Source organism: Pleurodeles waltl, chromosome 12, assembly GCF_031143425.1.
Source record: "Pleurodeles waltl isolate 20211129_DDA chromosome 12, aPleWal1.hap1.20221129, whole genome shotgun sequence".
NCBI lineage: Eukaryota > Metazoa > Chordata > Amphibia > Caudata > Salamandridae > Pleurodeles > Pleurodeles waltl.
In genome coordinates, this window is record NC_090451.1 from 498,567,383 (window position 1) to 498,580,253 (window position 12,871).

The following is a 12,871-nucleotide window of genomic DNA, read 5'->3' on the forward strand; positions in this document are numbered from 1 at the left end:
AAAATGTCTCATAGAAAAAGAGGAAGAAAGGGTCATTTACTAAATCTAGTAGGTCAGGCATTCTTACTTTCCTTTCATTTTACCAATGTATATAAATATTTTTAAACGGCCAGAAGCACAAGTGCACCATATTTTGGGGACAAATAGTGTTGATTTAAACAGGTTTCTGGTATTTTTGGAAGCGAAGTGTGTCGTTTCACTCGTTAAAGACTGGGGTATACATTTATTTGATCTCCAACTAATCAAAAGGAGTGTACCCTGGACTATCTAATATCAGGGAAATTGGGTTCATTTGTTTACTGATTAGAAGTGTGCATGCTTGCAGGACTGAACCACTTGAAAGGCACCAGCTACTTAAACCACAACTGTCAGCAAGTGAACAGGATTAATCAAATGACTGATGAAGTTCAACCTGTCGCACAACACTGTCCCAACCTATAGAAAAAACTTACCACATAGATGACAATAAAAGGATTGACTCGAATTCTGGCCATACAAGGCCATGGAAAGGCCAGCACAGAATGACATTCGAAAGAAAGAAGCAGCTCTCAAGAAATCCTCAGAAGCAGCAGTAAATAAAGTAGACACTAGGAAACCCAGAGATTAGGTTAAATCTCACCCAACAGAAACAATCAGGTTTACAAACACAAAACGTGCACCACATCGACAGTAGAAAAAGCTCTCCCCGCACATCTAGAGAAGAATTGTGACACTTTCTCACAGTATCACAAGAGCGCAGTGCTTTACAGGTAAGCCAGTTGTTACAGCTTGAAGTGCTGGCCAGTGAAAATACTAATTTGGGCTATTGGATTTATCTTCAAGTAGGAAACAATGCTGGAGTTTGCCTCTTATTGTGATGTGGACACTGGCACTGACTGCACTCTGAATTAAGAACGCAAGCCACACGACTACACTCCTCTTAGTTCAACACTGGAGCGTGCATGTATGAAATCTTTGGAAAGATAGGCACATAGTGGTCCTCTCTTGCAACAGGACAAACCTTAATGAGCATTCCAGTGTAACTGAAGGCACCTTATATGAACATTTACCCATCTCTGCCTGTGCCATGGAACATAGATTCTTCTGCGATGTGAAAGAGGGTAAATCTTTAAGGAGAAGTTGAAGAGGCGTGGTGTGGGAATGTTCCTTGTTTCTACAACACAGTGACATGCAAGTTGACTCATGACATTTGGTATTTACAGCGTTTGGTTAAAAAAATAAATTAAAAAAAAAAAAAAGTGTGTGGTGAACCAGCTTTCCCAAACATGCAACAATGTTATTAGCTCTTTCACAAAATGTATCTACTACGCAACGTTTCACTGTGTTTGGCTTAAGTTCTCCACTTTAAACACAAATGTGTTCGGACTCTTTTTATAACGCTTTTGACGGTACAACTTTATTCTGCTAATGCGGTCTGATCAGGAAATGGGCCTACCCCAGCTTCCAGAGCACTGTAGCTCAAGAGAATGCTTCATTAAATGATTCACTTTCTGGGGTGGATGGGCACCACAATCACAAACTGTTACTAAACACTTCCCCTAACAAAAGGGCCAAAGTCAGTGGTTGTACTTATGGGACACTGAGAACAAACCCCACTTGTACACAAAATGTGAGGATACAAGAGAAATCAAAAGGGAAAATGAAGGTAAGCCCTTCAATATTCAGCAAACTTTCTGAAAACATCATGGACGACGTAGGGGTTGATAAAACAGGTTTTCACTGAAAAAAATCCCCTTGGGAGTAGTGATTTGGGGACTGGGAATGCAATACTGGTGCTCAACTAGACTTCAAACCGGTCAACCACACTAAGGGGATAACGGAGTCTATGCTTCTTAATTCACAAAAGGTGTTGCTCTGGGTGGTTTATTTAATTAGTAGAATCCACTTTAAGTGCTTTATAAAATCAAAAGCTTTGCTTTAGTATTAACTTCAACAGCTAAGGAGTGCGCTACTGCTTGTATGGACGACCAAAGTGATGTTCCTATGTTCAACAGCAATTTCAGCTGCCTTCTGCTCACTTAGTAATTAAAATGGTTGAGAAGAGTAACATGGCAAAGCTGTAGTGTACAGAATGTATTCCGTAAATCCACTGGAAGCACCACTTATGGTGCTGATTTTTCTATACTTGACAATTTGAAACAGCCTCGCCTTTGTTCTGCAAATCTGGGCTGATAGCATGAAGGAGGAAAAAAGAAAAGGTGTTAGAAGTTTTTAGGAACTGGATGCTTCGCCTACATGTACTCCAAACAACTAAATGCCAACATTCAATATTTTTCCCTTTTTACCATGTCAAAGAAATGTCTTAAAAAGAGGAGATGCTCCTTTTTATTCGAGAAGAGCAAACGCATATAGGTGTGTTACTTTCCAACAAACTAGTGAGCGGCAAAAGACTTTAGTCCTCTAACAGGAGCATTAATTTGGAGTAGCCGCAGTGGTCTTCACGATAATTCTGATTACTATGTTCAACTGTACCATGTAGGTATTATGTAGTGCAAACCCAGCTATAGAAAAACAGAGAAGAGGATGTTGTGCTGGGTGTTGGGAGACTATCTAGAGGAAAAGTGTATATCAATTTGGGATTAAATAAATCCATTAAAAAAAACTTCAAAAGTATAATCAATTCATTGCAACGTTAATTAGTAAGATATGATCTATCTATACAAATAATTCAGCGCACCACAGTCACATCGCTTAGTGGGCAGGAAACTCAGTTTTCATTACGTCTACCTATGGGTGACCTTAGGCTTTATCAAATTAAGAATGGCTGCCACCACAAGTGATGCAGCTCCAGCACTTAACCACCATATAATGTCACTAATCTTAACAACTAAAGCCCAAGTGCTCGTACGTTATCTAAATCACACAGTATGGTGAAAACCAAGGAACAAACACTCACCTGATATCCTTGGAAAAAGCTGAGAATTTCTTTCATCCCTGTGTTATAGGGCAAGCCCTGCATACGAACTAAGGCACCTGGCTGGGGCATCATTTGTGTGTGCGATGCGGAGGCGGCAGCAGCAAGAGATGCTGTAGGGGCTGCAATGTATCCCATTGTGGTTGGCGATACCGGAGGGCTACAAATAAAGAAATGGTTTTGGGTTAGAGAGACATTTTCACTGCTCCATCATAAACCGTGGTAAAGATGATTAACTTATTGATTAATCATTTTGTCATCTTTTAACCACATTTATTTCCATCCTCATCAGCGAGATCTTTCATTTAATGGTTATGCAGACAAGATACCCTTCTTCTACACTAATACTCCTGCCAGTAGCAATTTGCTATTATGAAATAGCAAGCAGCACACACTACCGAGGTCTGGCATCTTCTGGGAGTCCTTGGTTTACATTTTGGAAACAGGAATGATAATGAAGTGTGTTTTTGCTTAAACATGAACCGGCCAACAGAAATTACCATAAAACGGTTTCCACCAAAGAGCTCTGGAGAATGCTCAAAATATGCAGACAAGTGTCCAAGGGTTTCTGATGCTACAGTATATGGACTCCTAACAAGTCTTCAAAAGTGACAAACAGTTCACACCTGCATCTAGAGTTCTCAGTTAGAATTGCTGTATGATTGTGCACAGGCTTGCAGGGGTGGTCTGACTCATTTCCTTTCCATCAGGCCCAAGGTGATCACAAGAAGATCTTGCCTTCTTCCACTACAATAAGTTTTCAGAGGATCCTGTCTCCTCCAGAGGACCAGCTTGTTGCAGCTCACTTTGAACATAACCCACTTTCCCTAAGGCAGATACTTGTCCTCGAGACCAGAAATATCAGGCCTGCAAGGTGAAAGAAATAAAAGAGGAACCTGCACTCAGAAGGAACAGGCTTGCTAAATGTTTTTTTCACAGTTTAAGTGACTGTCATTACCCTTAACCCAAATCTTTATTAAGCAATGTGCCAGCAGTCGGGCAGAAACCCAGTGAGAGGGGATGCCCAGGACGGGCCGCACTAAATAAAAATATAAATTTACAATCCCTAGTCTGAAATCTTTGCCATAATGAAAAAAAAATGAAAAAAAAAAAAAGAAAAAAAAACGTCAGGGAAACCATCATTGAAAGCTAGCTTTCCCAGCTAAACCAAGCTAAAGCCACATTGCAAGCGACATGTCATGTTTGTCTCATCTTCTTATAATATGTTTTGTGTTTTTGCTGTAGTTTTGCACCCACAAACGTGGTTTTCTTGAAAAATAAGTCCAGACAAGTATTATATTGTATTTACGTACTATGTTCATACTTTTATAGCTCATCCTTCAAGTAACCATTTGGCTGACATGCAGAATGTGTTGGTTTAATGAAAGACACCTTCACAAATGGCTTCTACAATCATCAAATTGCCCCTGCCAGCTTTGGCTGCTTGTGTGGTGCAAATGAGACCTTTACAGGAGCTGAAATATTGCATGTACCAGCCAGCTATCAGCATGAATGGGAGAAAAATGCGCCTGACTGATTAAAGGTGTACATGAGTGTCTTAAAGCAAAGGCTGATGCGGGCTGACCAAAGCAACAATGTTTAAAAATTGCTAGCCCAAATTAGTATTCCAAAACTGAAGGTCTTGTTTACATGGGACCTAAAAAAAAAAAAAAAAAAAAAAAAAAAAGGAGGTGAAGGAACGACTTCTCTGCTTTTGTCTTAACTTTCACAAATTGATCACTAACAGATCACAGCAACATGTACTTGTGTTTTGAACAGACTTCTGGTCCCTTTGAAACTAGTACCTGCGCATATACCCACCAATGTGGTACACTGCATTCCTTTCAAGTCTTGGCTGTTTTATCTTAATACACCTCACCAGGTTAAAGACAGGGGGAACAAGGGCTGGCGGAAAAAAAACTATAAAATAAAAATTTATTCTTAAAGCAGCAAAGGCAACATGAATGCGTTCCTATGTGGATTGTATGTGTAAAGCAAAATATAACATTTGGAAGCGTTGTTTCTAAGAACTAAAACAAAATACAAAACAAAAAAAAAAACAGTTGGAAAATAGAAGATGTGTGGTCATTCCTTTTTTAGGTCTGGCTATAGACTTCATTCTTCTTCGGTTACTGGCTGCTGAATGGCATTTCAGGGTTGGTTGCAATGTTTTTTTATCAGCACTTGCAAAGCAGTGATGGAGTAAAAAATAGTTTTATTTCTAATATGACACATTTCTTTATTTAATGTACTGTGATTTAAATGTGTTATGACTGCACCACCAAAACCACAGAAACGGTCTGTACATTGCCTCCCTCCTGCCATAAAAAAAACTGCTTCTTTTGCTGCTGCAACTGTGAGTGCTCTTTGTATTGCACAAAATGACCCAAAGAAAGAAAAAAGACAAGACAAAAAAAAGAGGCAGAGAGACAAAACAGACAAAACAAGGAGGGATTTACAAAGCTTCTTTATCTTGGGCACAAAGTGTTTAAAAAGAAACCGGAGCACATTGCAATACCTCGGGTAGTAAGCTGTATAATTCATATAAAGCTGAGTTGCTTGTGCAGGATAATAGGCAACTGCTTGTGGGGCTGCAACTGAGGCATATGCACCCCGTGCAGCAGCAAACAGGGCAGGAGTCTGGTAAAGTGCTGCTGCATCTGCTGGGATAACTGCTGTTGCTGCTTGAAAGGCGGCATAGCCTGGTGGAGAAAGACCTAGAAGGATCAGAGAAACTTTCATTAGATCAATTTCCGAGTTCCATTTAGGTGTGCAGGAAGGAAAATATCTGCTACCAATTGATTACATACCTTACCTAGTATGTTCTCTAGTAAACCTAATGCATCACTGCATTATAAAGCAGATCATACACTACAGCTGTATTGCCATCAGGACTGAAGTAATTTTATCAGCATACACACAAATATCCAGAGGCTTTAACAGGTTTTACTTGGCATCTGTAGCTTTACAGACAACCACCTGGCCAAAGCTTTCAAGGAAGTGAAAGAATGTCTGTTGAGTCAAAGTCTATCCCCCTCAATCTACCTCCATTGCTGTTTACCCAATGTATATTTTATTAACAGGCTCACTTCCAACTAACAAAATGCTTTCACTAAACAAATCCGTGTGAGTGAGTGTGTGTGAGAGTGAGTGTGTGTGAGAGTGAGTGTGTGTGAGAGTGAGTGTGTGTGAGAGTGAGTGTGTGTGAGAGTGAGTGTGTGTGAGAGTGAGTGTGTGTGAGAGTGAGTGTGTGTGAGAGTGAGTGTGTGTGAGAGTGAGTGTGTGTGAGAGTGAGTGTGTGTGAGAGTGAGTGTGTGTGTGAGAGTGAGTGTGTGTGTGAGAGTGAGTGTGTGTGTGAGAGTGAGTGTGTGTGTGAGAGTGAGTGTGTGTGTGAGAGTGAGTGTGTGTGTGAGAGTGAGTGTGTGTGTGAGAGTGAGTGTGTGTGTGAGAGTGAGTGTGTGTGAGAGTGAGTGTGTGTGAGAGTGAGTGTGTGTGAGAGTGAGTGTGTGTGAGAGTGAGTGTGTGTGAGAGTGAGTGTGTGTGAGAGTGAGTGTGTGAGAGAGTGAGTGTGTGAGAGAGTGTGAGTAAGAGAGTGTGAGTAAGAGAGTGTGAGTAAGAGAGTGTGTGTGAGAGTGAGTAAGAGAGTGTGTGTGAGAGTGAGTAAGAGAGTGTGTGTGAGAGTGAGTAAGAGAGTGTGTGTGAGAGTGAGTAAGAGAGTGTGTGTGAGAGTGAGTAAGAGAGTGTGTGTGAGAGTGAGTAAGAGAGTGTGTGTGAGAGTGAGTAAGAGAGTGTGTGTGAGAGTGAGTAAGAGAGTGTGTGTGAGAGTGAGTAAGAGAGTGTGTGTGAGAGTGAGTAAGAGAGTGTGTGTGAGAGTGAGTAAGAGAGTGTGTGTGAGTAAGAGAGTGTGTGTGAGAGTGAGTAAGAGAGTGTGTGTGAGTGAGTAAGAGAGTGTGTGTGAGAGTGAGTAAGAGAGTGTGAGAGTGTGAGTGTGAGTGTGAGTGAGTGTGAGTGTGTGAGTGAGAGTGTGTGAGTGAGAGTGTGTGTGAGTGTGTGAGAGTGTGTGAGAGTGTGTGAGAGTGTGTGAGAGTGTGTGAGAGTGTGTGAGAGTGTGTGAGAGTGTGTGAGAGTGTGTGAGAGTGTGTGAGAGTGTGTGAGAGAGTGTGAGAGAGTGTGAGTGAGAGTGTGAGTGAGAGTGTGTGAGTGAGAGTGTGTGAGTGAGAGTGTGTGAGTGAGAGTGTGTGAGTGAGAGTGTGTGAGTGAGAGTGTGTGAGTGAGAGTGTGTGAGTGTGAGTGAGAGTGTGAGAGTGAGAGTGTGAGAGTGAGAGTGTGAGAGTGTGAGAGTGAGAGTGTGAGAGTGAGAGTGTGAGAGTGTGTGAGTGAGAGTGTGTGAGTGAGAGTGTGTGAGTGAGAGTGTGTGAGTGAGAGTGTGTGAGTGAGAGTGTGTGAGTGAGAGTGTGTGAGTGAGAGTGTGTGAGTGAGAGTGTGTGAGTGAGAGTGAGAGTGAGAGAGTGAGTAAGAGTGAGTGTGAGTAAGAGTGAGTGTGAGTAAGAGTGAGAGTGTGTGTGAGTGAGAGTGTGAGTGAGAGTGTGTGTGAGTGAGAGTGTGTGTGTGTGTGAGTGAGAGTGTGTGTGTGAGTGAGAGTGTGTGTGTGTGAGTGAGTGAGTGTGTGTGTGAGTGAGTGTGTGTGTGAGTGAGTGTGAGTGTGTGTGTGAGTGAGAGTGTGAGTGAGAGTGTGTGTGAGTGAGAGTGTGTGTGAGTGAGAGTGTGTGTGTGTGAGTGAGAGTGTGTGTGTGTGAGTGTGTGTGTGAGTGAGTGAGTGTGTGAGTGAGAGTGTGTGTGTGAGTGTGAGTGAGTGTGTGTGTGTGAGTGTGAGTGTGTGTGTGAGTGTGTGTGTGAGTGTGAGTGTGTGTGTGAGTGTGTGTGTGAGTGAGAGTGTGTGAGAGTGTGAGTGAGTGAGAGTGTGAGTGAGAGTGAGAGTGTGTGAGTGAGAGTGTGTGAGAGAGTGTGTGAGTGAGTGTGTGAGTGAGAGTGTGTGAGTGAGAGTGTGTGAGTGAGAGTGAGAGTGTGTGAGTGAGTAAGAGTGAGTGAGAGTGAGTGTGTGTGAGTGAGAGTGTGAGTGAGAGTGTGTGTGAGAGTGTGTGTGAGTGAGAGTGTGTGTGTGAGTGAGTGTGAGTGAGAGTGTGTGTGTGTGTGAGTGTGTGTGTGTGAGTGAGTGTGTGTGTGTGAGTGAGTGTGTGTGAGAGTGTGAGAGTGAGTGAGAGTGTGTGAGAGTGTGAGAGTGAGTGAGAGTGTGAGTGTGTGTGAGTGAGTGTGTGTGAGAGTGAGAGTGTGTGAGAGTGAGAGTGTGTGTGAGTGAGTGAGAGTGTGAGTGAGTGAGAGTGTGAGTGAGTGAGAGTGTGTGTGAGTGAGAGTGTGAGTGAGTGTGAGTGAGTGTGAGTGAGTGAGTGTGTGAGTGAGAGTGTGTGTGAGTGAGTGAGTGAGTGAGTGAATCATTTTTGTGTCACAAAGCTAAGCCTCTCTGATGAGCTCCAATGAGAGCGAAACACGTGTCAGGGGCTGCTTTTGCTCATTCCAGGTTGGCTTGGATGGTATTTTACCAGTCCAAAGCTGTAATACTGTGCCTGGAGTGGTAAATGGCTTTTGTCATTTTACAGCTTGGCAAGGTTGATACTGTGCTGATCCAATGCTTAAAAACTTTGCTAGATAAACAGACATTTGAGGTGAGCAAATCTAGAGTGTTGCACAGTGCTCCTCACTACAGCTGCTCTCCACCTAAACTTGGGAACCACCCAGAGTTCTCTATTCTCTTTTTTGCATAATTTATGCGTCACTCTAACCCTGAAAGGGATTTGATATTATATATATTTTTATAAATAAATAGAGACAAAACACACAAAACCACACAAACACCCAGTAGCCTTTGTGGTAACTGTAAAGGGTGATCTTATTCCACAGAGCTTTTTGACGTATTCTTTTCAAACAGCACTCAGGAAAGAGGGGTAAAACTGCAAATTCTCAGGTGGTAAACATTTAACAAATCCAAGGCTTTTTCCTTTCATGCAAGTTCTGTGCATGCTTCAATTATATGGAGAATATGCACAGGTAAGACTATTCCTTTACTTTCTTTCTACCATATCCAAAAGGAGATGATGGCATGCTCGCTTGCCACTATGGAGTTAACAGATATTTCAGCAGCAATAAGAAACAGCTGAGGTCCTTCCTCCAATACAAAACCGGCACAAGCACCTACTCTAATCCTGGGGAAATTGTGATAATTTGGCCACGTGTGCTCCTACCTGTCAATATGAAGGTGTTTTTCTAACATGATTTTATTACCTCTACTGCAGAACTACCTAGATTGCTACTTTAGTCCATGGCGCACATCATCTGCTAGCTGGTCATATCCAAAGGGTTTCATGGCCTAATACTTCAACACAAACAATACAGTTTTGTCATTTCCACTTCCAACATTCCCCTTTAAACCTCTTTCACATCTATCACTTTTGTTACCAAAGTATCCCTACAAACATATGGGCGAGCCTGGATATGTATTTTAACTTGTACATATAAATCTAATAATCTTCAATAGCATTAGCTATATACCATATGCTGCAACCGCATTATACAGCATAGCCAGGTTCACACACGCTTTTCCTTCAGTACGTGTGGTTTACTCTTGATAATGTAAGAGTCAATCAGACCTAGCCACAAATCTTCATGAACCAGGGCTGCAGCAAGCAGCACTATCTTATACCTAAAACATTTAGAATAAAAGCAGGAACTATGTAATAGCACCAGTTTAAAAGGGAACTAATTTACAGTTGAAGACATAAAAAATGCATAAGCAATATACTAAATTCTGTTCTCTAGTGGAGTTTTAGACATATGGAGTTGTAAACAATACCCATGACATGCTAGATCATGATCTAAGCTAATACCATTCTAAGTAATACATTCCGAGCAGGCTGGCAAAACACCATCCGCTCCTAACTTGAAAAGGTCAATGTGTGACACGTGTTTTACTTTCGTTGGACATGATAAAGGAATAAAGATAGTCCAGACCTGATCCAGGAAAACCCATACATGGAAACTACATTTCCACAAACTTAGGCTGCCACAAATTATCCAAAACAAAGAAAATCTCTGATGTTCCCAGATGAGCTCAGAATTGAAGTCAACTCATACTGGTTATGTCAAATGTAAAATGCTATCTTTGTGTGACAAAGGTTGGAGTGAAAAACGAAATTGACCACAACCTTTTGAATAGTGAGTCACCTTCATTCAGAAGGCTTAAGCTCTTTACTATTTGTATATATCTGCACAAAGTAACACCTACGCTCTTACAAGTACTAATTTTGTTATAGAAATGCTTAAAAAACAAAATGCTACTATGAATGTGCTTGGCTGAAAAGGACTAGAGACATAAAAGAAATAGCCTTTATTTTAAAGGTTAAGGGCCAAGACCTAAGATAACACTACCACTGTCCCAATAAAAAAACAAAACTCAATGCAAAAAAAGTTCAATGCTCCTATAAAGCAAGATTTACTGCAGAATTTCAAGCAAGAAATAGACTTACTGATCATTATCTGTGGAGTTCAAATCAATAATTTGAAGGACCTCATAACCATCTGTTGTAAACTCTATACTACTGGCCTGCAGTGCTGGATATTAGGAATGTATCCTAAAAAGCAAATTCTAATGGTCTGATGATGCAGGCATTTATATTTTTTGCTTTAAAACGTTTATGGAAACTTCTGTAAACTCTTCTAAATGCACTGCATCACAATTAACTATTTTAAATAATGATGAAGATGCCCAGCAAAAAAGACAATCACAGGCTAAGTGTTCTGATAATTGAACAGAAGACTATATTATTATTATTACACGTTGAGAGTATGATACAGTACAGATAATGCTCAGCAAAGCTATCCTATTTGGTCAGTGTATTGTGGGTGCTTCTTTGTAAAACGCTTACCACCACCAAAGAATGCAGTCCGGCAATGCTCAGGTAAGACTGAAATGAGGTTTGCGGGCAAGCTGCAGAATTAAATTTCCTCCCAAAAAAATCATTATCTCAAACTGAGATTTTGCTAATGGAAACTACTGCACAGCACAAGAGGATCCGTTCATGTCAAATACAAATAACAGGACAAGGCTTTGCCAGCCATTACCCAATATCAAGCAACCCACTCATAAGACATCAGTCACACTGCTCATCACCCAAAAAGAAAGCTCCCAACCGCAGCTTTGAGATAGATTATTAATGATCATGGCAATCCCAAAGATGAAAAGTGAGAGTCACGAAGCTGTAGCACCTACCACATAGCCTTTAGCAGCAAAGAGCAGAAGAATTGCAGACTTACATGGTAACTTACATGGCGGTGGGGATAAACCACTACGATTTAAAGTGCCACCCATTAAAACAAAATTCATCTCCTCTCCTGAGCACTGGAACACTTCCACATAGCGATCCTTCATCATTTTCTTGTGGCATTTCTGTGCCACAATGAATGCACGGTCTGCCGATTTCATCTGAATAAATGCATCTCCTGATGGTCGCCCCTGAGTCAGAATAGTTCAATATTTAGTTGGACCATCTAATTGTAAAATACAATGTATGATATTTGCAGCTCATTTCACAAAACTGACTACAACCTAGTGCAGACATTAATGCTGGAAGAGAATCACTCCGCATTTTAGAATAGGATTTAAGGGATCATGAACAGCAATTTAATCATTCAAAAGTAATTCCACAAAGAAGGTTTGGTCAGCACACAGCTTAAGAAGTGATCAAGGCTCTGAGTGTTCAACATATGTCCATGAGTAAATGATAAGTGCCAGATTAAAGACTTCCACTGAAGAATATTAATTTAAATGGAAATCAATTGCATAGCTTTGTTGTACTGTGGATTTGAGAGACGGAATGATTGTTTATACAGTGCTGCGCGAACATTCCAAGAGATAATTCTTTGTCTAAGGAGTTAATTTTATACGTAGTTGGGTACATTGTGTATTAGACAGCAATAGAGTAACTGTAATTTAAGACACGCCTGAGATAATCAGACTCGCCACGTGGTGAAGAGAACACTTGAGTGTGATACTGTATGACAATTTCACCAGGATTCACGGTCTTCTCATGAAAATTCAGATTATGACAGCGCTAATGCTGTGAGCAAGGACTTAAAATAAGTGCTGTGTGTCAATACCGAAGTAAACCTGCACGTCCTTCAGTGCAGGCCATAGCAAATACCCTTGGGCCAGAAGGATAGTTTGGAAATAAATAACTTTAATGAATTAAGAAAGTAATACATGTGTGAACTTGGGAAACATCTATGCAAGCCTTCACAAAAACATATCATCCCAGCTCAAGGCAGCCTTTATGGAAACTCAAGCAGTTGTTTTAGAAAGGCTACTTCCTACTGACAACCTAAAGATTTATTACAGACTTCATGTCGGTGTGTACTGTAATTAGAATTAAACCCCAAGTAGATGAGCAGGTTGTTCTAGAGGTGCTCGTCGAATACCAAAAAGATTCATTACCTGTTGATTGAGAACCATGTGAACTCCATGTGGCTTGATATCGACAGTAGAATCTCCCATAAACTCCAAAATATCATCAATGGCTGCAGTGTAAGGAAGCCCTCGAAGCCGTATACAGTCTCGTACGGTGCCAGATGCAATAGGATAATGTTGGGGGATCATTGGGATGAGAGGGGCAGGCAGAGTGGGGATTAATGGTGTTGACAAATATCGGTTAAGTACCTGTTGATAAAAACATTAGAAAATTGATGGATACTTGCTGAAAAAAATCATACTTATCTATTAGAACTGATAGTTGTCACGCAAGTCAAATGCTTTAAATGTGGAAGTTAGAAATTTCTATCCAAAGCTCTTCAGTTTGATTTTAAGCTTAAAGGGTATGCCGAAAATGAAGCTTAAATGGAAAGGCATTGATA

At 41.0% G+C, this 12,871-nt stretch overlaps 1 protein-coding gene across 3 annotated transcripts in view; it reads right to left on the reverse strand.

Moving 5' to 3' along the window:
• ESRP2 (epithelial splicing regulatory protein 2) overlaps positions 1–12,871 on the reverse strand; it is a 99,768-nt gene that overhangs the window by 17,048 nt on the left and 69,849 nt on the right. For 2 of the 3 annotated variants that reach the window (XM_069217226.1, XM_069217228.1), the window contains 4 exons: positions 12,456–12,677; positions 11,279–11,477; positions 5,433–5,631; positions 2,897–3,074 (listed from right to left, as the gene is read on the reverse strand). In XM_069217226.1, the coding sequence (XP_069073327.1) occupies positions 2,897–3,074; positions 5,433–5,631; positions 11,279–11,477; positions 12,456–12,677 (798 nt within the window). The remainder of the gene's footprint in view (positions 1–2,896; positions 3,075–5,432; positions 5,632–11,278; positions 11,478–12,455; positions 12,678–12,871) is intronic. The other variant, XM_069217227.1, reaches the window with a different exon arrangement.